Source organism: Schistocerca nitens, chromosome 1 (genome assembly GCF_023898315.1).
Source record: "Schistocerca nitens isolate TAMUIC-IGC-003100 chromosome 1, iqSchNite1.1, whole genome shotgun sequence".
NCBI lineage: Eukaryota > Metazoa > Arthropoda > Insecta > Orthoptera > Acrididae > Schistocerca > Schistocerca nitens.
The window spans coordinates 974332844-974355789 of record NC_064614.1 but is presented as its reverse complement, the minus strand read 5'-3'; the positions used below and the strand labels follow the sequence as shown (position 1 = coordinate 974355789).

At 42.7% G+C, this 22946-nt stretch overlaps 1 protein-coding gene across 1 annotated transcript in view; it reads left to right on the top strand.

Annotated features, from left to right (window-relative positions):
- LOC126237656 (acetylcholinesterase-like) overlaps positions 1 to 22382 on the top strand; it is a 129280-nt gene extending 106898 nt beyond the window's left edge. Inside the window, exons 10-11 of the mRNA XM_049947740.1 lie at positions 10124 to 10256; positions 22118 to 22382. Of these exons, the coding sequence (XP_049803697.1) occupies positions 10124 to 10256; positions 22118 to 22262 (278 nt within the window). The 3' untranslated portion in view covers positions 22263 to 22382. The remainder of the gene's footprint in view (positions 1 to 10123; positions 10257 to 22117) is intronic.
- The last annotated feature ends 564 nt before the right edge of the window (positions 22383 to 22946 follow it).

Here is a 22946-nt window from a genome sequence, read left to right as displayed (position 1 = left end):
GTATTGCGCGACACAGTTACCGTCCCACAGCAAACAGTTTCCTTGTTTGTTTTTTTTTTCATCTCGCAGCAGAAAATGACCCAGTAGAAGGCAGTGTATATCACAAAAGAATGTCCACATTTCTTTTCAAAGTAACAATATTTGTCCCTCTTTAGTCTTTACTAGTGACGCTATTTCGATTGACGAGTTTCATGAGTGACTCAACTCTAGTCCCTGGTAACTGTTTTGCTTGCAAAATCATCACGACTTTTGCCACAAGGTCTCAAAAAGCAAGTGATCTGTCCAGATATTGTTTCTTGCGTTTCTCTGTAAGCGTTTTTAACCACCCAACGAGCAACCAGTATTCGGAAATTTAGTTTCTTAGATAAAATTCCCGAAAAACTGATCTTGATACTTTCAAAAAATTCCCAGAAAGATTGGATACTGTGAAGTTACAGTTTTCATGTACAAGTTCTTCAAACGCACGTACCAGTTCTTCGTTAACCAGACACGCACGCCCACTTCGTTCGTCATTGTATGTCCTCCGTTGAACCGTCGGACTCATCTCTTAGCCATCGAATCACTCATCGTCTCTTCCCCGTAGAACTCTCAAATCTGTCGATGAGTGTCGACTGCTGTAGTGAGTGCTCTTGTCATTCGGAAAATTAATTACAGATCTAATTTATTGGCGGGATTTACAATCAGTTTCATCATTCTAAAAAAGCACTATACGGCATAAACAACACACATAGATCTCAAAATGGTGTCGACTCCTCCTCCTTCAGCTAAAGCAACTACTCAGCATCCACCAATCTGACTGTGTAGCGCTGACACGGAAAGAAATAAAAAAAATGGTTCAAATGGCTCTGAGCACTATGCGACTCAACTTCTGAGGTCATCAGTCGCCTAGAACTTAGAACTAATTAAACCGAACTAACCTAAGGACATCACACACATGCATGCCCGAGGCAGGATTCGAACCTGCGACCGTAGCGGTCACGCGGTTCCAGACTGAAGCGCCTTTAACCGCACGGCCACACCGGCCAGCGGAAAGAAATACAAACACAATTTTCTTTATGGACTTAACTCGTATTTTGGGAATCCTATTTTAATCCAGTTCACTCAAATGTTTTCACTATTCGAATTTTGATGCCTGTTTGGATCTTCCCCAGGATTCCGCTAGTTTTCCTGCATGTCAGGTGCTCAGCAATCGAGCAGTGAAGAAATCTGAAGAGGAATATGACACGACCTAACAACTATGAAGATTCTATCACCAACACTACTGTCGTTGTGTTGTAGTGTGTGTGTGTGTTGGGGTTTATGGGCGCTCAACATCGAGGTCATCAGCGCCCTGACACACATGAAAAGGAACGAATGTGGAATGACCTAATAAAACTGAAAAAACGCACCCAAAGAAAGCAGAAAAAGAGGGAAAAGACTACATAAGAGTGTAAAACCTAAGGAAAGGGAAAACATAGCAACAGGAACGACACAAGAAATTGTCATTGGCTGGCCACTTACATAAAATATGGGCGAGCTTGTCACACAGTGAGCAAATTAAAATCCTCTCCCTAAAATCTTCGTAAAAACATTGGACATGGCACAGAACTTTAAAACTTTAACCACATTCGCCCGAGTGTTGCCTAAAAGAGTTGGCAGGTCCGCTGGCAAGTCAGCCGCGGCCCGCTGGTCAGAAAATAAAACGCAATCCAGTAAAACGTGGCGCACAGTGACCTGGACGCCGCAAGCACCACACAATGGAGGGTCTTCTCGCCGGAGCAGGAAGCCATGCGTCATAGGGCTGTGGCCTATTCGAAGCCGAGTGAGGAGAACCTCGTCCCGTCGGTGGGGCTGAAAGGAAGTACACCACACACGCGTTGTGGGCTTGACTAGACGGAGCTTATTGGCAGTCACTTCCAGCCACTCATCCTCCCACCGACACATGACTCGGGAGCTCATCAGCGAGGTGAGTGCGTGCAAGGGGATAGCACACTGAGATACGTGTGGATCAAGACACGCCTCCTTGGCTGCAAGATCTGCCCTTTCATTTCCAGCAATGCCGACATGCCCCGGAACCCAGCAGAAAGCTACAACCTTCCCCAGTCGCTGTAGTCGGAGGAGGGCATCCTGGATGGTCTGGACTACTTTATCTGCCGGATACAAATGGTGCAATGATTGAAGGGCACTGAGTGAATCGGAACAGACAAGAAATTTAGGAGAGGAAGAACGTCTCATCTGCTCCAGCGCCCGCAAGATCGCAGACAATTCTGCATCAAAGACAGTAAAAGTCTGAGGCAGTCGGACCTTGAGGACACGATCCGGAAAAACAACTGAGCAACCAACGGAATCCCCTTGTTTCGACCCATCCGTAAAAACAGCTACATAGTCGTGGTGCTCTGATAAAATAGCAGAAAATGCTGCATTAAAAACGGTGGCGGGAGTGCAATCTCTCTTGTACTGCAATAAATCGAAAATCACACGTGGCCTCTTCAGTAACCAGGGTGGCAGATGGTTAAAACCCAGGATTTGGGGTTGTACAGACTCCACACCGAGGGACTCAAGCACACGTTGTACTCTCACCCCAAACGGCAACGTAGCCCGGGGACGGCTGGAAAAAAGGCGGTCCAGAGGTGGATGGGCAACAAGACGGTGAGAAGGCGAGCTGGGAGCTGCAAGAAACTTACAAGCTTGGCGCACCAGCAGGAGCTGCCGCCGGATGGTAAGTGGCGGTTCACCAGCCTCAGCACAGAGGCTGGGTACGGGACTGGTCCGATAAGCACCCGTGGCCAGTCGAATCCCAGCATGGTGAACAGCGTCAAGGATCCGCAAATAAGACGGCCTCGCTGACCCATATACTGTGCACCCATAGTCCAGCCGTGAGCGCACAAAAGCTCGATAAAACTGAAGGAGACGCGCCCTGTCCGCTCCCCAAGACCTGTGGCTGAGGCACTTGAGGATGTTCAGTGCCTTCAACGTTCTGGCTTTCAAGTCGCGTAGGTGTGGCAACCATGACAACTTGGAGTCAAAAATGAGGCCCAGAAACCGCACTGTGTCTCCAAAATGTAGGATAGTATCCCCCATATGCAAGGCAGGCAACGTAAAAAGACGACGAGAACGATTAAAATGAACACAAACACACTTATCGGCAGAAAACCGAAAACCCGTCTTTGCAGCCCACTCCTCTAACCGCCGCACTGTTAGTTGCAATTGACGGCTCGCGGATGCAACACTAGAGGAGGAACAGAAAACAGCAAAGTCGTCCACAAACAAGGAGCACTGTACTGGACTCCTCACTGTAGACGTTATACTGTTGATTGCTATGGCAAAGAGAGTAACGCTTAAAACACTGCCCTGGGGGACACCGTTCTCTTGCTCAAAGCGGTCAGAGAGTGCGTTACCAACGCGGGTCCGAAAAAACCGCTGAGACAGGAAAGACCGAATGAAAATGGGGAGGCGGCCACGAAAGCCCCATTGATGCAGTTGTGCAAGAATACAGTGTCTCCAAGTAGTATCATATGCCTTACTGATATCAAAGAAGATACCGATACAGTGATGCCGACGGAGGAAAGCCTGCTGAATAGCCGCCTCGAGGAGGGTCAGGTTGTCGACTGTGGACCGAAATTTTCGGAATCCACACTGAAAGGGGCTAAGGAGCTGTCTGGTCTCTAGCAGCCAGACCAGACGACGGTTAACCATTCGTTCCAGGGTCTTTCCGACACAGCTTGTCAAGGCGATATTACGATAACTACTGGGACATGTGCGCTCCTTCCCTGGTTTGAGGAGAGGGATGAGGATTGCCTCCCTCCACGAGGTGGGGAGCACTCCTGTCTGCCATATGAGATTAAAAAATTCGAGGAGGATTTCCTTGGACGCCGCTGGCAGATGGCGAAGCATGGAGTACCGGATGCGGTCGTAACCTGGTGCAGTGTCAGAAGTCGCAGTAAGTGCCGATTCAAGTTCCCACATGGAGAAAGGGGAGTTGTAGGCCTCAGAACTGTTCGACCGAAAGTCCAACTTCGCTCGTTCGACAGTCGCACGGTAGCGACGAAAGGCTGGATCCTGGGTTGCAGTGGCAGTACTTTGTGCAAAATGCTCTGCCAGCGTCTGAGCAATGGCTCTGGGTGTTGTTTGGAGGCATCCCTGGTTCAGGACTGCAGCTATTGGTAGACGGCTGCGTTTACCGGAAATCCTCCGGATGGCTTCCCATACTTTTGTGGAACAAGTGGAACGGTTGATGGAGTCCAGGAACTCCTGCCATGACCTTTTCTTGCTCTCTTTAATGACACGGCGTGCCCTGGCTCTCGCGATGCGAAAGGCGGTAAGATTGACTGCTGTTGGGCGGCATTTAAATCGGCGAAGAGCCGCACGCCTGTCCCGGATGGCTGAACGGCACTCTTCCGTCCACCAAGGCACAATGCGCCGCTTAGGAGGGCCAGAAGACTGTGGTATGGTGTTGTACACCTTCATTAAGGCTTCTTACCTCATCTTTATATTCAGCGTTCTGTACACGGCCCCATTAATGCAACTGAATCTTTCTATTCCTTTCGGAATGTCTTTTGCGTCTGTTCAGGAGATGCTATTTACTAGAGTTGAATTCATTCAGTCTGTCTATTTTCGGTTCGTTTACTACTATTTTTTTGGGACTCGTTCTTGAGTTTTAAAAGTCATGACTGTTTTTAAGTACGTGAATCTTAAGTTGTAGCGGCTGGCTGTTATATTTAATTTATAAATAGCGATTTGAAGGGTATCATCACTGTCAGCTGTAACAAGTCGCTCATCAGCAAAGAGGTTTTTGATTAGGTAATTTGTTGTTTAATGTTACAGGTGGAAAACTCTTTCGTTTAGCCATTGCCTCAACATGTCCTCAGTACGTTAGTAGATAATAAAAAAATTATCGGGTACAGAGTGCATCCTTGTTGTGAACCTAGATGCAATGGCGACTTCGCAGTCTTCGAATATTATTTGGATTACCATTGCTAATGGATGTGACATGCCTCTTCTGTCTGCTGTTTCCAATAACGTTTTCGGATCTACATTGTCAACGGCTTTCACAGCACGTTGTCAATAAACAGAAGATGTGATTCTCTGTTAAAATACACATGGTCTTAAATTATTTGTCTAAACAGCATCTAACGTACCTGAATCCAGTTCAATACAACAAGTAATTATTTTCGAAGGACTGCGAGTCTTTGTGTAAATACCTTCTAAAAATTTTTATATCCAGTCTGATATAAAGAAATATCCCTAGATTTCTAATAGCGTTTCCTCCCTCCCTTTTAAAGATAGGTCCAGGGTGACAATTATTGAACCAAATGAAATATAATCGTCATAAGTTCTGAACGGTTTGCGTTGAGGGGTCAAACTGCATGGTTGACCTCGAAACATGATGGAAATTTCTAAGCGCATGCGTGGCTTGGTTTAACGACGAATCCCACTTTCATTTGGAGAGGTTCGTCAATAAGCAAAACTGACGAATTTGGGAGACTGAGAATCCGCATTTCGCGATAGAAAAGTCTCTTCACCCTCAGCGGGTGTCTGTGTGGTGTGCAATGTTCAGTAACGGAATAATCGGTGCAATATTCCTTGATGGCACGGTGACTACGGGAAGATACGTGAAGGTTTTGGAAGATGTTTTCATTCTCATTACCCAAAGTGACCCTGATTGCGACAAGATGTGGTTTATGCAAGAAGGAGTTCGACCCCATCGAAGCAGGAAAGTGTTTTATGTCCTACAGGTGCACTTTGCTGACTGCGTTCTGGTTCTGTGGTCCCCAGAGGCCACTGGCATGGGCCTCGCTTGGCCGTCATATTTTCCGGATCTGAACACATGCGAGTCCTTTTTGTGGGATTGTATTAAAAACAAGATGTACAGCAATAATACCAAAATCATTGCTGGGCTGAAAATAGTCATTCCGGAGGTCATCGACACCATCGATGTTGCGTCACTTAACCGGGGCACGCAGAATTTCGGTATTCGTCAGCGCCATATCTTCGGCAATGATGGCAGACATATCGAACATGACATAACCTAAATCCGAATATCTGTAGTGGCGTTTCCATGTTGAACAAAGTGTGTGCACGCCGTAGTTTGTAACTAATTTACGTTCAGTAATTGTCACTCTGTATTACCACGACTGATTCATGCCTCCTCTGAACTGTTTTCCTTTTCGCACCTTGGTTCAGCTAATTATGTGGAATTACTTCATGCAGATAGTTAAATTTCTTAACTCTTCCTGTCTTACCGTGGTCATTCAGCATCTACCCTGGCCAGTCGACGTTATCCAGTATATATATGCTCTTCTCATAGGAGATATGTAGGCCAACTTTCCATCTCTCTCTCTCTCTGCTTTTTCTCGAAAATTGTCTGTCTTCTTGTATTCTCAACTAATACTGTTGGATAAATGGCCGCCGGCCGGGGTGGCCGAGCGGTTCTAGGCGCTACAGTCTGGAACCGCGCGACCGCTACGGTCGCAGGTTCGAATCCTGCCTCGGGCATGGATGTGTGTGATGTCCTTAGGTTAGTTAGGTTTAAGTAGTTCTAAGTTCTAGGGGACTGATGACAGATGTTAAGTCCCATTGTGCTCAGAGCCATTTGAACCATTTGACAAATGGGCAAGTCATCACCAAAAGCCATCCAGACTACACACAACTCTTTGAATTTGGGTTCTAATAGCGCCCGATCTTCATTTCCGTCGTCTTTCTTTAGTGATTTTCTTTATTCTCAAATGATCTCCTGTAAAACACAATTCAAAGTGGGCTGAGAAAGTACATCTTCTTGTCTGATTCCAGCTTTATTTCAAAGGGCTCTTAAATCTCGTTCTTGAATTTTACCTTTCTGTGTTGTTCCTATATGTACAAGTAACACCCATCAACAATTCTTTAAAGGATAGAATTTCATGTATAAAAAAGCTTCAGATGTCTGAGTACTTTGTAAATGAGTTAATGTGTTAAGTATTTGATACTAAAAAGTAAAATATTTGTGATTGAACACAGTGCAGTTTTTTTCGATGTTTGTAGTGTCATATTTCATGCGCTATCTGTCGTAGAATAGTATAATTTTGCAGGTACATTCAGTGGTATATTTGGATACAGTCCGCAAAATCTGTTGCAGATAGATTGTAGTACAGAAGTACTAGATTAGAGCGTTATGCCTGTTGCTGAAGTTCTATTGCATGAACTGCAGGGCTGTTAGCGAGAAAAAAATTTTGAAAGATTTGAAATAATGTGTAAAGATTGTTGCGAGGCGCTAAGTCCTGTCATTCTTAAATACTGGATGAGTATAGTCCAGATAATTTGCATGTCATGAGTTGCGCTGCTTCAAGATACAAAGGCACTTTCTAACTTCAATACCTGTCTTACTGTGTTAAAAGTTTAACATAAGATTATTTCTCTTAATGAATTTATAGTAGCATTTTAGATGATGCGCAAATCCGTAAAGCTAATTCTTGTTGCTCCTGGAACCCGTCAGATAGGTGACATACAACTGAACCGAGGTTCGGGTTTAACAGTTTAGTAGTAAAGACCGTCCTCTCCGAACTCTCACCGGAATATCAGTAATGATTCTCGTTCAGGTAAATCATGAATTTTTGTGAAGTCGGCGAAAACAACGACTTAGTGAGACCTTGATGTTGTCTTGTATATGCTGATAACCTCCAGACTGAAAATTTGTTTTAACCAAGCGAATAAGTTCTTAATTAGTCATTTCTAAAATATGAAATACAATTTTCTGTTTGCTTTAGAGAGAAGAGAGAAACGGAAAACGGAAATTATTATTCGTTACTACGTTTTGCGATTGTAATTAAGACAGAAAACGGCACAATAAATATCAGTTTTTGCTGAGATGCGATGACCGCATGTCTGTGCTGGAGGCTGCTGGCCGTCAGAATCAGCCACGTAGTGACAACCCAACAGATTCGTATATAACCCTCACACTTCGCTTGGAAAAGTGGTCCCATTATGGCCAGGACCGTCCACATTCGGTGATAATAGAAAGTAACATCAACCCCGACAGCTTGTTGTTTTCTCATTGGGACTGACTCTCGGAGTAGCACCGAACAGGAGCTTCCTTTTTCAGAAGCACCTAATGCCCACAGCCTGTGGTTAGTGTACACAAGGCGCTTTCTTGCCGAAAGTTATACACCGAAACTTCACGTAGCGATGCTTAGTAACACACTCTGACACAAGGGTAGACTGGTTAGTCATGCGTAAGTTACCTTCGTGGTATACGCGATCCGAAGGTGAACAGCTAGCCTGCAGGGGGCTGAGAGCTGCTGCGGGTTGAGCTGCTACCACCTGAGAAACTCGCCATCATTAGCTGCTGTAGTCTTTCGTCCTCACATTTCTCTCTCGCGCTCATCTCGAACCATGTAGTATCATTATAAATATCAGAATATATTAACAAATGTAGTTCCTTGTTAAACAGTAAAACGGAATGAACACTTTTTCAGCGCAAAATGTTTCTTTTTATAAGTGAATGTAAAACTTTGTAGCACAAAACATTACAACATATTACCGAGTTAAATTTTGACTCTCCATGGTTGTATCATTGTGATATGGCCATTTTTGTTCACCTAACTTTCATGTTGATTTTAAGATCCGGCCACGCGCTATAGCCGCGCGGTCCTGAGCGCCTTGACACGGTTCCCGCAGCTCACCCCGTTGGAGGTTCGCGTCCTCCCTTGGGCATGCGTGTGTGTGTTTCCTTAGCGTAAGTTAGTGTAAGTTAGATTAAGTAGTGAGTAAGCCTAGGAACGATGACCTCAGCAGTTTGGTCCCATAGTAACTTACCACAAATTTCCAAATAAGATCCAGAAGCAGACTCGAAGAGACTACCGCGAGTTACTATATTGGAAAAGTCTACGCAGTCACATACCAACCGACTGATTGTTCCATGCTTGCAAGTAGGACAGCTTATGATTCTTCTGAGCCTAGACGGAACTTAATTTCTTTCCTTCGGTTCCACCCGTTTTAAAGAAACAAGTGGGTGGGTTTTTGTGAATTACCTCTGCTTGACGCAGTTCGTAATATCCCTCCAAACTGTGACATCAAGAGGCGTGTCACTAGGCAACAATGCGTGTCACATGGTTCTTGCCAGATATAGTCTTGAATGGGAGTCACTGATCGCTCACCGCAACGCGGAAGTGGGATCTACAGCTGACAGTGTTAGTCCGAGTCTCTTGCCCCCACCATGTGGCATAACATAGAAGCTCCCAGATATTTTTGGGCAACTGAACGACAGACACCAACTCGAGGATAAATGAACATCATGCACACCTCTGTCCATGGTTATATCTGGAAATATGATAGCGAGGGTATAAGGTCTTTCATAGGTTGTTGATAAGTCCTCAGATATCATTGTGTAATAATCTTTGCGGGACTCCTAGGCTATTTCAGTTGATTATGCTAGCGTTCTGTAAACCTATTTATTCTATAGTCTAGCACATCTGCTCAGTTCACGTAATGCGGTCGGCATCGATGTAATCAATCAACTTGGTCTGATACTACGATGCAGCCCCTCTGAAGCGTACAATGCTGCATTCATCACACTCAAAACTTACTGCCACAACGGACGCATTCGAATACACAGGATGAAATTGCTAAATTTTGCCAGCACTGGTATCAAATTGACGCTGGGATTGTAGGCGTCTTTCATAAAGAAGATTCCACAAACGTCATGAGGGTGGTCGGTAGAATTCGGAAACTCTGTGAAATCCCTACCTCGCTCATCCATTTCCTTTGAGTGCTTTGCGTATCGCCGAAGTTGCACGGCAAACTCTGATTTCGCGAGCTTATAAATCATGTAGTGGAGACACATTAAGTAAAAAGTAGGAATACTTGTGTACCTGAGAACAATAACAACAGACGAAGACGACTTATAAAAAGCTAGTGTGACGTGGGGTATGATAGATCAGCAGACGTGCTGGCCTTCTTATAATATGAACTCTAACAGTCAGATTTGATAAAATTCCAGCAGTTGCTTCAGTATTTGCCGAGCGATGTCAAACAACAGTGTAGACTTCGCGAAGTCATAACTAGGAATGAATTCACACGCAGCCACAGTGGATAAGCAACTATAGTCCTCACACAGATCGATATTAACGAAATGTCAAGACACTGCGGGCTTAACGCGTCATCAAATTTGCAGGAGTGGCTCACGGAGCAGAAGTGCAGCTGGAGTTCATGAGAGAAAACAGTACTGCTGACCTGGACCCTGACTCTGAAGACGGTCGCATCAGAGACAGATGGGTTAACATGCTGACGGATTTCGCGAAGTACGGGTAAGTTCGTAATACTGATATATTACTTATTTTTCTAGTATTCTAGTTGATCACACAGTTTTCGAGTCATTTGTGGCTACGGGGGCCTGATAACCGTCGTTCGTCACCAAGCTACGTACATTAGGCGATTGTAACTAGAAATTAAACGGTGTACAGTTAGCAACAGCTTTATTCCGATTATAACAGTATCAACTGCTACATACATGCCACAGTTGGCTTTGATTTACTTTCATAGTTATGTAGCAGAGACACATAAACAACCACTATCGCTATTAAGCTGCCCTGTGTTGTGAACTATCACTTCCATATATATTTAAGTTTAGAATAATTGTTCCTGTCCTAGAGTACAGCTACAAGTACAAGAAACATTTTTTAATAATAACACGATGTCATTAGAATAGTAATAAAGAAATCAAGCTTATGCAAGAGCCCAACAAACAAGGGAAAACCATTCAGTATTTATGTCTCAACTTTAAACAAGGATTGTGAACTAAAAGGTCCGATTCACATTATATCAAAGAGTAACACAAAATATCTAAGCTGATTCTGTAAACTACGAAAATGTCCTTTAACGGGCATTGTTCATTAAAATTTTATTGACCTAAAAATCTCTGTCTTTTGATGAGAACTAATGAGTGCAGTTTATTCGTCTCCCCAACTGGGCGGAATTGAAAGAAATAGAATTCCCATCAGACGTACATTACCACCTGAAAATTCTCTTGCGAGAGCTAAGTTCCAAGGGATCTTGCTAGTGCAATGTGACTCTCAGAATAGCAATTGTGTGGATCATCTGAACTCGACGGGCGGTTTTATTCAAATGCTAAAAAAAAATGGCTCTGAGCACTATGGGACTTAACATCTGAGGTCATCAGTCCCCGAAAACTTAGAACTACTTAAACCTAAGTAACCTAAGGATTCGAACCTGCGGCCGTAGCGGTCACGCGGTTCCAGACTAAATCGCCTAGAACCGCTCGGCCACACCGGCCGGCTCAAATGCTAACAAGAATGCCAAACCACATGGTATGCGTGTTACTCAGTAAAGAGCGAAAAAAATTTGTGTTACTACTTGTAACAATCTAAAATTAAATTTCCACTCTGCACTGGAGTGTGTGCTGATACGAAACTTCCTGGTAGGTTAAAACTATGTGCCGGGCCGCAACTCGAACTCGCGACCTTTGCCTTTCGCGGGCGAGTGTTCTACCAACAGAGCTACCTACCCAAGCACTACACAGAACCCATCCTCACAGCTTTACTTCCGCAGTACCTCGTTTCCTACCTTCCAAACTTCACAGAAGCTTTCCTGCGAACCGCCGGCCGGAGTGGCCGAGCGGTTCTAGGCGCTACAGTCTGGAACCGCGCGACCGCTACGGTCGCAGGTTCGAATCCTGCCTCGGGCATGGATGTGTGTGATGTCCTTAGGTTAGTTAGGTTTAACTAGTTCTAAGTTCTAGGGGACTGATGACCTCAGATGTTGAGTCCCATAGTGCTCAGAGCCATTTGAACCATTTTTTTCCTGCGAACCGGCGACTCTCGGTCCGACACACAATTTTAATCTGCCAGGAAGTTTCTTACTTGTAAGCAAATTGTCAAAAGCTATAACTGATAAACAGTGTGAAGTAGATAATTAGTGACTGGACTGACACGTAGGGATGAACAAACTTTGCGTATTCTCTGCACAATATAATTTAGAGTGAGATAAACTGCGCTCTAAAATTCCTATGTTGAAATGGGTTTTGGATCACACGGGTAGAGATTAAGTGTAATATTAAACAACAACCCACATTTAGCACACGAAATAGGCAACCCGATAATCTGATAAATGAGAGCCCATCTGCAATTAAACAAATACATAATTCACACTACAGTCTACGTTCTCATTTTATTACATCAGAGCAGGCCTGTCAAAGTCTTCCCATTTTGTATACTAGCCAAAACGCCTTAACTCTTTGAATATGGCGAGGTCCAAGCCTGTTAGCCAGCCCGACTGAACGAACGCCTATCAACAACAAAAGAATAATATAGAATGTCCTATGTGCTCGCGATAGCGTGACTGTGAAATTAGCCAAAACTGCCACCTTGCATAACGATTGCCTGACCAGGGTTTAAATACCACGGCATCTCAGAGAAGACCACTCCTTATGCTCACTAGCAAAGATTCTGGGCACTCGCGTTTTGCAATCGACATGCTGGCTGTCAGCCTGGTAAAGTTCGTGACAAACACAATGCGAAATGCAGATTCAGGAGGGATAAAAATGTCCGTGTCGCTAAGAAGCAACCTTTCACACCCTGTGTAACCAACGTATGAAGTTTGAAAGTGATAAATCGGAGATAGTTACACTTCATCAGAATTTTCAGCAATGGAACGGCCGTTCACTTGAACAATCTTAGTCGAGGTCCACCCGAATTTATAATCAGACTCTCATCTTCCTTGTGAACCTTCACCAAATTAAGAAGTACACTATATGACCAAGGGTATCCGCGCACCTACTATTGGACGTTTAATATGGAGTATGTCCAACACTTAGTATCTATGACGACATGATCTCTGCTGGAGACACTTTCAATAACGTGTCTTTCTATCTGTGAAGGCATGGCAGTCCATTCTTCCTTAAGAGTTGAAACAGAAAATGGTAGTGATCTTGACGCGGAGAAATGGAACTAAGTGTGCGTTCTAAGCCATTTCAGTTGGTTCACGTATAGACAATGGGTAGGTCACACTGTGACGAAACAAGCGCTGTATCATTTGAGAGATACAGAGGCGAACGAGTGTGCCGGAAATTACCCCAGTTCACTGCTAGTAGCGCCACGTCACCACAACGCGTCTGTGCGTAGAATGTTAGTATTGCACGATAGTTAAGGTTAAAGTTAAAGTTGCTTTTCGATACTTTGTCAGCATGTGTTGTAGTGCATTAATGTTTAAACTGTCAAATCTCAGATTGATCAGATGAATATTTTGCCCTAAATACGTAGTTTTAAGGAAAAAGTAAGCGGCGCAAAATAATACAGCTAGGAAACCAAAAACTGGTCATAAAGTGCAGTTGTATGTCAAAATTAACTTGTATAAGTCTCAACGTGGTTAAAACAATATTTTGATCAGAATCCACGTTTTTAAAACGAATTGAAGGCGCTAAATGTTAGACTTAGAAATATGAAAATTTGTATGAAGCTTTAGTTTAGTATAAAAATATTAATTATGTAATCCCATTGAGCTACCTATAATAGTTTTCGAGTAATTTGCTGAAAACTAAATTTGGACCAAAAACGTCCTTATTTGTAGTAGATTAACTATCTGCTATGTCAGCGCTAGAAAGTTCTGGCTGCATCACTAGGTATTACGGAAATAACCAGTGAATGTCACGAAAGTCAGGCTCAGCAGTACGAAATGAGGCCTTGGATACTGTGTTGACAGCAGAGGAGCAGTACAGCAGAATCTGTCAGTCAGGAGGGCTCGTTGACTTCCAACTGGATATCATCTGATTAACAGATCCACCAGGGATGTTTCAACGCTCCTAAAGCTGCCAAAGTCGTGTGTTGGTGGTGTGATTATGAAGTGTAAATCTGAAGAAACAAACATAGCGAAGCAAGACGAGTCAGACCTTATGTACTGACAAATAGCGACCTTTGAGAACTGAGGGGAGTGGATGTACAAAATCTCACGAAATCAGTGGAAGAATCACTCACTAAATCCCCCACTGGAGAGTGAATGACTGCAAATAAGTAGCTTGGAGTGATGAATCACACTATACTGTGTGGTAATCCGGTGGAAGTGTAAGGGCCGGCCGCGGTGGCCGTGCGGTTCTAAGCGCTCCAGTCCGGAGCCGCGCTGCTGCTGCGGTCGCAGGTTCGAATCCTGCCTCGGGCATGGGTGTGTTATGTCCTTAGGTTAGTTAGGTTTAAGTAGTTCTAAGTTCTAGGGGACTGATGACCACAGCAGTTGAGTCCCGTAGTGCTCAGAGCCATTTGAACCATTTTTTTTAAGTGTAAGGTGTATGACTGGAGAACACTGGATGCCATCACATATGTTCTGATGAAAATATTTTATGTTATTTTATAACTTTCTCAGATGCCAGAGACTTAGATGAAATACTCGATTTTCTCGGCCCTTAAATTTATATCAATTTATATTAGGAACGATTATTTAATAACTATTCATTTTCACGTAATAATATCCTTTTAGTAAGAGCACATGTTCTCGGAACGATATCCATTAATAAAATATTCTCCTGTTTCATGCTACGTCAGATTAACTGCCCATGAGCTTTCGGCAGAGATCTCCTCTGCCACCATCAACTGGTTACTGTAGTGTGAATGCCACTGCCGTGCTTATACGGACGCGCAGCTACCAGTGACATCACTGGAGCCAATTCCCGTATCATATACGGCACTGTTATGGTAACGCGACCGCCACGTCCGCATCAACTCCCAAATCACATAGTCCACTGCCATGCTCAACTGCAATCCACCGTCCTTATTGAGGGTGTCGTCCGATATTTTGATCTGTATTGCTTCATTGATTACTCTATTCCAGAAGCTGTTGGTCCGTTTAGTAATAGAAGTATCGTCGAATGCAATTCGATGACCGTTTTACAGTGCATCCTCCGCTGCAGTTGATTTTACGAGATCGCGTTAGATAGTGTCGATAGTCTGACCGACGGGCACAAGCTATAGCCCAGGTGTTCAGAGTCCTACATCGTCTTTCACGGGCTTCGTTAGTTGGCGCATCTTTGCTGGATGCCTGAAGACTGTGTCTAATCTATGTTTCTTCGAGAGCCGGCTAATCTTCCCTGCTGCTAAGCCGCAAAACGGTAAAGTCGCAATCTTCGTGTCTTCTTCGGAGATCTCCTGCTTTCGCGGTTAGATGAAACTGCTAGCGAAATTTGTGTGTTGTAGTAACCGACTCCCTTGAAAACTTTACGTATATAGCTCAGTTCCATCGGCAGGTTTCCGGCATCTGAAGCGGTTTCAGCTCAATGCACCAAGATTCCAAGAACAGACCGTTTCTGTGCTGGGTGGTAATAGTTGCAGTCGCTCAGATACCGAATCGTATGGGTGAGCTTATGGTAAACCATGACACCTTTAGGTGGAATGAACTGTGACACAAGCCCGTCCGGCAGTGGACTGACGTACTGGAATTGAAACTATGAATAGTGTATTGATAATGGCTAGACACTAGCCAAAATCTAGATGTGCTTTAATAAGACCTGAACGGAATGGACAACTGATTACCGTGCTCCATCATTTTGAAAAACATCTATACGGATTACGGAGGACAACGACGTCTAGAAACGGGAAGAAACCGTCCTTTTCTGTTTACATCATGAACTTCATGTGGCCGTGGATGTTACTGATGTGTTCCAGGAACTATTACAGTTCCTCATATCCATGAGGCCATATGACGAATGTATCGTCTTCAGACCCCCGGAAAAGATCAGGCGACCCTTGAAGCCTGCGAAAGGCGATGGAAGCCTCAAAACACGTAGAATATACATAAAAACTGTGAAAGTGAGGGCAGTTTAATGTGGATCAGACTGTCCGCACTATTGAACAGCGCCTTATGGAGCGTGAAAGGTGTTCGAGGCGACGCTATCCCGAAACATCAGCTGTAGAGGAACGTGCACCGGAAAACGGACGCCGAATTGCAGTCGACGATAGTTCTGTTATTAAACAGACCAAAGGCTTCTTGAATAGCTTACCAAATGAAGCAATACAGATCAAATTATCGGACAACACGCTCAGTACTGTCGGTGAATTGCAGCTGAGCACTGCCTGGGATTCTGTGGGATCCTGTGATTCGGAAGATAAAGTGGGTGGAGGGGGGGGAGGGGGGGGGGTTCCACCAAAACACTGCCATATATGGTGCGGGACTGAGCACATGTGACATCACTGGCTACTGTAGGAGTATATAAGCACGTAAGCGGCATTCACAAGATAGTCAACCAGTGGACAATGGCGGAGTACATCTTTGTCGTTAGCTCGTGGTCGGTCAACCTATTAACACGTCTTATTTTACTAATACTGTCCTATTTTCTGATATTTTTTGAGGTAAGACCTACATATATATTTATTATTTTCATACAGAAATCTTCTTATTACTTTCGTAATACCTTTCGTTGCATTCATTATTCTTAACTGCATGTTTTCGTTGAAGCCTATTCACATACTTCTGATGATACTGTTTTACTTTATCATTGTTCTTCTTTCAGTGACTTCATGTAATTAATTTTAACATGCTTTATTTGTATTGATATAGTAGCTTTTACTTTATTACAGCAACGGAAATAATCTACGGTTTTCGTCTCACCACACTTTTTACACATCTTGCTTAAACTTTGCTCGAAACCAGTTTCAGCCGCGGCTAAATTGTCTGTTTTCATATATGTACACAAAAATTCAATAGACATAATATTGAAAAAAAGGCCACTGATATGTACGAAATACATGTTGTCTATATTGATTCCTTTCATTCGACTCAAATTTTTTATATTTTGTAGTATTTTTCATGCAACATATATTTTCACTCTTTTTCATTATAATTTTACTACGAAAATATATGTGCGCGGCTTTGCAGGGTTCATTTGATCTCGTTCAGGTTTGTGCAGGATGAGTTTTCAGATTTTGTTCAGTTTCATGAAAATATCTGAAGAATTTGTATTTTGTTGCGTTACTCATTTCTTCCTAATCACCCTTCACCCAAATTCGATGTTTTTTTTTTTGGAACTTATTAAAAATTGATTTTTTTTAGCATTTTGGAATTACTTTTAATATATTGAGGCTTTTTGTGATTAAGATTTGAAGTTTTTTGTAAAATGAGAAAACAACCCCAGATGGTCCAAAAAGAGTAAAAACATTGTATTCTGCCTTGCCTTCTTTCTGGAAATGTCACGTATAATAGAGAAATATTCCAAGAACAGGTAATAATAATAATAATAATAATAATAATAATACCATCCAACCTCTTTCCGATGATTTGTTCGTGAACTCCTCCACAAAACACTTAAAACTCAAATCAGCAACCACTTTCTGACAGATATTCCGTCCAACTCACACTGAATAACCATCGACACATGCACAAATACAATACTTCCTCTCCTACACAAACAGAATATACCAATCCATTCCTACACACACACACACACACACACACACACATAAATAGTAACCCATACATATACACACACTCTTACTCACAAACAGATACAAACATAACAGAAATTAGTATACGTTAGTTTTTAGCATATACTTCATTACGTTGGCAACATGTATGTAAAAAAACCAAACATGATGTGACGTATGGTGAACTCACAGTAGTTACGTCTATAAATCGCAGCTTTCGATCAAATACCTACAACTAATGAGAGAAGAACTTCAGGGACTCACACCTAGTGAGTACGTGGCTGGCGACCACGGGGTCCCGAGCTGAGTCCTGGCATTGCTTCCACTTACTTATGCCAGGCTCCTCACTTTTATCTTTACCTATTTGGCCACCCTCGGCCAACTCTTGTTCTTTTCCGACCCTGACGCTATTAGGTTTCGAGGGCTAGGGGTCTTCCATTTCCAACCTATACTTCTACTGAGCCGAATATCTCCCGGGATAAGGAGATTACCTTCTATCAAGTGCCAACGGCCTTCTAGGAGGGCGGATGAGCGGCTAGAAGGAAGGGCACTCTCTTGCCCTTGGGGTGGAAAACTGCTCCTAAAGGGGGAGGAGCCACAAGGTGGCCAACGGCATAGAATGGAGAAGGCAACGGGAAACCACTCCATTAAAGACCCGGGCGGGTATCCCAAGTATCAACAGCTTATGATGGAGAGCTCTTTGGTTAAATTCTCCGGAGGTAAAATAGTCCCCCATTCGGATCTCCGGGCGGGGACAACTAAAGAGATACCAAAATCCAAAAGCATTAATGTAAGAAGGATAGCAACATGGAACGTCAACTCACTTCTTAAATGTGGTAAACTGGAAAACTTGAAAATGGAAATGAAACGAATGGATATTGATGTACTGGGAGTCTCAGAAATGAGATGGCCAAACGCTGGCGACTTTTGGTCAGGGGATTACAGAATCATACACACTGGAACAGCACAAGACTGTCCCGGGATTGCAGGAGTGGGAATTATCCTCAATAAAGAGATGGGCTTAAGAGTAAAAGGATTTCATCAACATAGTGAGAGGATAATTTATGTCCGATTGGAAACTAAACCAAGAGACACAATCATAATCCAAGTATACATGCCAACTACGAGGCACGAGGATGATGAAATCGACATGATGTATGACCACCTTGAAGAAGTAATTGGCAGAATTAAAGGAGCTGAAAACCTTGTCATCATGGGAGATATGAATGCCGTTGTTGGGGAAGGTAAAGAAGAGGATGTGGCAGGGAATTTTGGATTAGGATTAAGAAATGAAAGAGGGGATAAACTTGTAGAATTCTGCCAAAGAAATAAACTTTGCATTACAAATACCTTCTTTAATCATCATCCAAGAAGAAGATATACTTGGAAAATGCCTGGTGACATTAACAGATACCAAATTGACTTCATATTAGTGAAGCAAAGATTTAAAAACCAAGTTAAGGACAGCAGATCATATCCAGGCTGTGATGTGGAAAGTGACCACATACTCGTTATGATGACGACTGAACTAAAATTCAAGAACATTAAAAGAAGAAGTACATGTAAATGGGATTTGACAAAACTGAAAAACGAAAATACACTGAAGCACTATCAACTAGAAACAGACAAGAAAACAAATACACAGGGCTGCAATGACATCCAAAGCAACTGGGAAAAAATAAAAACTGGTATTTTAGAAGCAGCAGAAGAAGTAATAGGAAAAGAAAGGACAGAGAAAAGGAAGGAATGGATCACTAATGACCTACTAAATATGATGGAAGAAAGAAGGAAATTAAAAAATTCGGTGAAGATGGAAGACCAAGAGAAATACAAGAGTATGAAAAACAGAATTAACAGAGAGGAAAAACAAGCAAGAGGAAAAAACCTTGATGATCTCTGTATTTCAGTTGAGGACAACATGAGCAAGGGAAATATCGACAAGGCCTATAAATGTGTGAGACATTGCTTTGGAGACGGAAGAAACAAGTGTAGGGCTGTGATGGATGAAAATGGCAATATGTTGGATGACGATGATGAAGTTGCAAGAAGATGGAAACAATATATAGGAAAACTGTACAGCGGACCAGACCTGTCTGAAAGCATCATGGAAGAAGAAACAGAAGTAGATGCACACAACGTAGGTGAACCTATATTAAAGGTAGAGTTTGAACTAGCTCTGAAAAAATTGAAAAACAACAAATCGCCTGGTATAGACAATATCCCAGCCGAAATTCTGAAATCTGGAGGAGCAAAACTGAATCAGGAGTTGTATAATCTTGTTTTCAACATGTACGAGCAGGGTAAAATTCCTACAGACTTTGAGAAAAACATTATGATCCCCATTCCAAAGAAGGCGAATGCTACAAGATGTGAAAATTATAGGACACTCGGCCTAGTTACTCACGCCTCTAAAATATTAACCTCAATTATCCTAAAACGCATAGAACAAAAAGTCGAAGCTACACTCTCCGAAGACCAGTTTGGATTCCGGAAAGATAGAGGAACCAGAGAATCAATATTTGCTCTAAAACTAATAATAGAGAAACGACTAGATAAGAACCTGAAAACATACATAGCTTTCGTAGATGTAGAGAAAGCCTTTGATAATGTTAAATGGGATAAGATGTTTGAGGTACTCAAAAAAGTAGGAATAGACCATAAAGATAGAAAAATGATATGGAACCTGCACAAAAACGAGACAGCAGTTATCCGTGGACGGACAAAACAAGAAGAGGTGCAGATACGGAAAGGTGTCCGACAATGCTGCGCACTATCCCCTGTTATCTTTAACGTATACATTGAAGAGGCGCTGAAAAAAGTAAGAGAAAATTCACAGACAGGTGTAGTAATTCATGGCCAACGAATAGATATGATAAGATATGCCGATGATATAGCTGTCCTGGCTGAAAGTGAAGAAGATCTTGTAGTCCTACTGAATAGAATGGATAAAGCTATGGGTGAAGAATATAATATGAGAATTAATAAAGCAAAAACAAAAGTAATGGCATGCTACAAAGAAGATCAAGTGAAAGTCCAAGTTCATGTAGGCAATGAACTGCTTGAACAAGTTGGTAAATTTACTTATCTGGGCAGTAATATTATCAGGGATGGAAGGAGCAAGGCAGAAGTGAGAAGTAGAGTAGCTCAAGCAAAGGCTGCTTTTAACAAGAAGAAAAACATATTAACATCTAAGAGCATCAGCCTTGAAACCAGGAAAAGATTTTTGAAATAATATGTGTGGAGTGTGGCATGCTATGGGTGTGAAACATGGACTCTCGGGACAGAGGAACAGCAGAAGCTAAATTCTTTTGAAATGTGGTGCTATAGACGCATGCTCCAAATAAAATGGATCGACAAGGTCACAAACGATGTGGTTCTGGAAAGAGCAGGTGAGAAGAGAAGCTTCTGGAGTTTCATTGTTAAAAGAAGAGTACAATTTACAGGCCATCTGTTAAGACATAAAGGACTCCTGAACACAATCATAGAGGGATATGTCGAGGGAAAAAGACCAAGAGGAAGACCACGACTGAGGTACATGGATCAAATCGTGAAAGATGTGGGATGTGACACCTATAAAGAAATGAAGAGAAAAGCTGAAAGACGCACAGAATGGAGACAAGCTGCCATTGTAGCTGTTGCAAACCAATCCTTGGATTGACCACTACAGAAGAAGAAGAAGAAAATGAGAGAAGACTAATTGTGCTCCACAGCAATAAAGGCAAAAAATATATGAAGACAAAACTGTATTCTTTTAGATCCCACAGAAGATGCCTTGAAGTAGAGGGTGCAATGCACCTGAGAGAAATACATTGCAACAAGAGAAAGCGGTTTTCATTTACAAAACAAATATTTTCTAAAGAAAATTTAAATTCAACAAACATCCACTGCATCCATGTTAACATTCTAACGGCTAAGTAACAAAAAGAGAGAGAAACACTCATAATTACTGACGTGTCCTGGGTTTAGTGAATCTTCTGTTGAAGTAAAATGATTAATGTTGAACCAACTTAGGCCCTTCAGACATTTTTTGTAGAAGTCATAACTTATGTTGGTACTTGTTTCTTCAGAAGGCTAGAGCACATTGCCTGGAGACCCTTTGTGGATTGAACTTAATTTTTACAGATCCATATCACCGCTCGCATGCCGATCTTTCCTACCAGCAGTTTTCGGTGACATTTCGTTGTTATTGTTGTGGCCACGTAATCCTCACGTTGAAGTTGCAACTAACGCTATAAATCTGAACAAATAGCGTTAACTTGTTTGTTTTTCCGTTCTTCCTCCAACCATCCACTGTACATGAAGTTATGTTGCAATGAACCGTGGACACGTTGAGTAGGACATGTGCAGCGTGGACAAGTACATAGCTCAGAACAGTAGAGAACAAAGAACTTAAACCTCTCTGTACTGAATGCGAAAATACTGCAAGCGTATGTGTTTCAGTCTATCACGATTTTACTGATTACGATGGATCTGCATGTGTTTGCATTTGTTTTTTGGGGATATCGGCTTGTAAACAAGGAAGATTCCGATTGGTTAACAGCAGTGTGTCGAAGGGGCTCTTCCTTGGTTTGTATCTTGTCGTATCAAGAAACAAATGGGCCGGAATGGTTGTACCTCGCAAATGAGAGATGTTACTGAAAGTGCTTTTCAGTGAAAACTGTTCGCTTCAATAAAACATGTCCTTGACTATTACAAATTGTGTTGAATGCTTTAGACCAGTTACTCAATTAGACATTCCCTTTGCACAGGGACCCAATGGCGAACACGTCAGGCGTGTGGCAGCCCTTCACGCGCACATCGAGTTATTACCTGATAGTCAACACGACGGATTCCTTGGGCCAGAACAAGGACGAGCAGCGGATGCAGTTCTGGCGGCAAAACATGCCACTCTGACATCTAAATTTCTACAGTCTGCAACGTGAACATTGGGCATGATGCGTCTACGCAATGAATCCTACGAATTTTGCTGTACATAACTTCCTTAACACCAGTAAAAATAATAATCTTGTCGTATTACTGTTTTTTCCACAACATAATGGAAAGGGTAGTTGTTACTCACCATATAAAGGCGCAACAAAAAGACAGTTGGACAGTTAGCTTTCGGCCAACAAGGTCTTTCTCCAAAATAGGTCCTAGCTGCCTGAGACTGTGGTCAATTGTGTACGAGTTGCATTTGCGTGAGTGTGTGCGTGTGTGTATGTTGTCTATTTTTGATAAAGCCCTTGTTGGTCGAAGGTTAACTTTGCGACTGTCTTTTTGTTTTGGCTTTCTGCGACTCAGAATCTCCGCTATATGGTGAGTAGCAACTGTCCTTTTCATATTGTTACATTCCATCCTCGATTTTCTATTGTTTGTTTTCTTCAGTAGCTATCCATAGATAAAGGTACAGGGCGTAACAAAACGACACCGACAAACTTCCATGGGCTATAGAGGGGTGGAACAAAAGATCTTCCTGTGACACTAGCGAGCGTCTGAACCATATACGCTAACACCTACCTCAGGCCACCCATTTAGCAGAAAAAGCGACGTTATTAGCTGACGAATCGTGTGCAGTGTTCTAGTGGTAGGTGTGAATGT